The 1,848-nt window shown below is 40.7% G+C and overlaps 1 protein-coding gene across 1 annotated transcript; it reads left to right on the forward strand.

The window, feature by feature from the left end:
- The first annotated feature begins 731 nt into the window (after window positions 1-731).
- On the forward strand, window positions 732-1,439 carry LOC128743953 (putative eggshell protein). Its single transcript, XM_053840665.1, has one exon. It carries the CDS (start codon window positions 732-734, stop codon window positions 1,437-1,439), a length of 708 nt encoding a protein of 235 aa, XP_053696640.1.
- Window positions 1,440-1,848: the final 409 nt, after the last annotated feature.

Genomic DNA, 1,848 nt, shown 5'->3' on the forward strand with positions numbered 1-1,848 from the left:
CAGTTTGGTTCAATTTCGTTTCAATTGCGCCAAAACCTATACTGATCTAATATAAACTTTAGTTAAAATGAAACTCAGTAGAAGTAATGTGCGGAAAAACGAGATAAGTATTGGAGTAAAATTAAAATAAAACTTTGTTATCACGAAATTATTTTAATCTCTTAAGTAAAAAAATACTGGATATCATTGCGGTTTAGAAAACAAAACTTACTGTTTATTGCAACAGCCTAGTGTCCCACCTTCTGCCAAGATCTGGCACGCAAGTGAGCCAAAATATAATAATATAAAATTTAATCACCAGCAACCATTATTAGAAGTAAAATATTTTCATTGCATAGAAAATCTGACTCGCACCGTTGTTCTTTCGAAACATGTTGCCGGTTGTGATTTTCAGTGTCAAATACATTTCCAATGTGCAATGTGCTTTCCATTGTCGATTTAAACTGTGACAACTACATTGGTTGCTTATTATCCAATTTTCTGCCCAAAGCCCATGCTGCTGGGGCATTGTTTTAGCATGAAAATAGCAGGCGCGATTGAAAATATCAAAAAACCATTGTCGGTGAGTGTCAATTTGCTGCACTGATTGCAAATCGAGCTGCTGTGGGGTGATGGCATGTACATGTTCACCCGATCAACCGCAGCCGCCCGTGGTGGGATCGATATAAATAGTGCGATTGAATTTGATTTTGCTAATGCAGTTTTGGTGTCGTTTGATTGACGGTGGCGCGATGGTGACTAGGCGGGTCATTTTTCTGGTCGTGTTTGTCAGTTGCATGGTTTTGGTTGTGCGGGCCAGACCTAACGGCAAGGAAGAAGAATGGAAGCACGGCGGTGGAAAGGAGCATCATTCAGAAGAGCACTCATCGCATGGGGAAAAAGGTGACAAGGGCTACAAGCATGACGAGGAGCACGAGGAAGGCAAAAAGGGGCACCACGATAAAGAGGGTCACAAGAAGGAGTATCACGACGAAGGCGGTCACAAGAAGAAACATCACGATGAGGGTGCGTATCACAAAGAACACAAAAAAGGAGAGAAAGGCGAAAAAGGACACAAGTTCGAGGAAAGTGGCAGCTTTAAGAAGGGACACTCCACAAAAGGACACCATGAAATACACAAACTAGATGAGTTCAAAAAAGAGAAGAAATTTTTCGATGAAGATCATGATGAAGGATTCGATGAGAAATTCGGCGATTTTAAGGAAGAACATGGCTATAAGAAGGGTGGTCACGAGAAAAAGGGCCACAAGAAAGCCGGTCACCATCACGATGAGTACGGAAAGAAGGGACACAAGAAGAAGGGATCGCATCATCATGACCATGTAGGCCATAAGGACGAACATGGACATGATGAGCACTGGAGCCACAAGGAGCACTTTGGCAAAAAAGGAGGAAAAGATCATCATAAAAAGTGGGGTCACAAAAAGGGCCATCATTGAAATTTGTAATCGGAATATGATATAAAACAATAGTATGGAATAAAGTATTTTTTATAAATAGTTGTGTTAGATGTAGAACAAAATAAATTACATGGCAGTGGCTCATGAACTCTGATACTAATCATTTTCAATTTTCCTTTTATATGCTGTCAGCACGCTTGAAAGTACAACCGCCAAAGATAAATATCAACGAAAGCTCTGTCACCACGCCACCGCCCGGTTAGAAAAATAAATCATTCGCCACGCTCCAGCAGAATACAATCGTTCTTCCTCGAGCGAGAAACCTTCTTGCTGAAATTAAATGTCTCAATCAGACCGAAACAAAAGTTCCCAAACTAATCGACTTATCTCCATTCCAATTCCACTGACACTTGTCCAACTCTTTTTAAAACCAGCCAGCTTCTCGTGT

The sequence above is a fragment of the Sabethes cyaneus genome, chromosome 3, assembly GCF_943734655.1.
Source record: "Sabethes cyaneus chromosome 3, idSabCyanKW18_F2, whole genome shotgun sequence".
NCBI classification, from domain to species: domain Eukaryota; kingdom Metazoa; phylum Arthropoda; class Insecta; order Diptera; family Culicidae; genus Sabethes; species Sabethes cyaneus.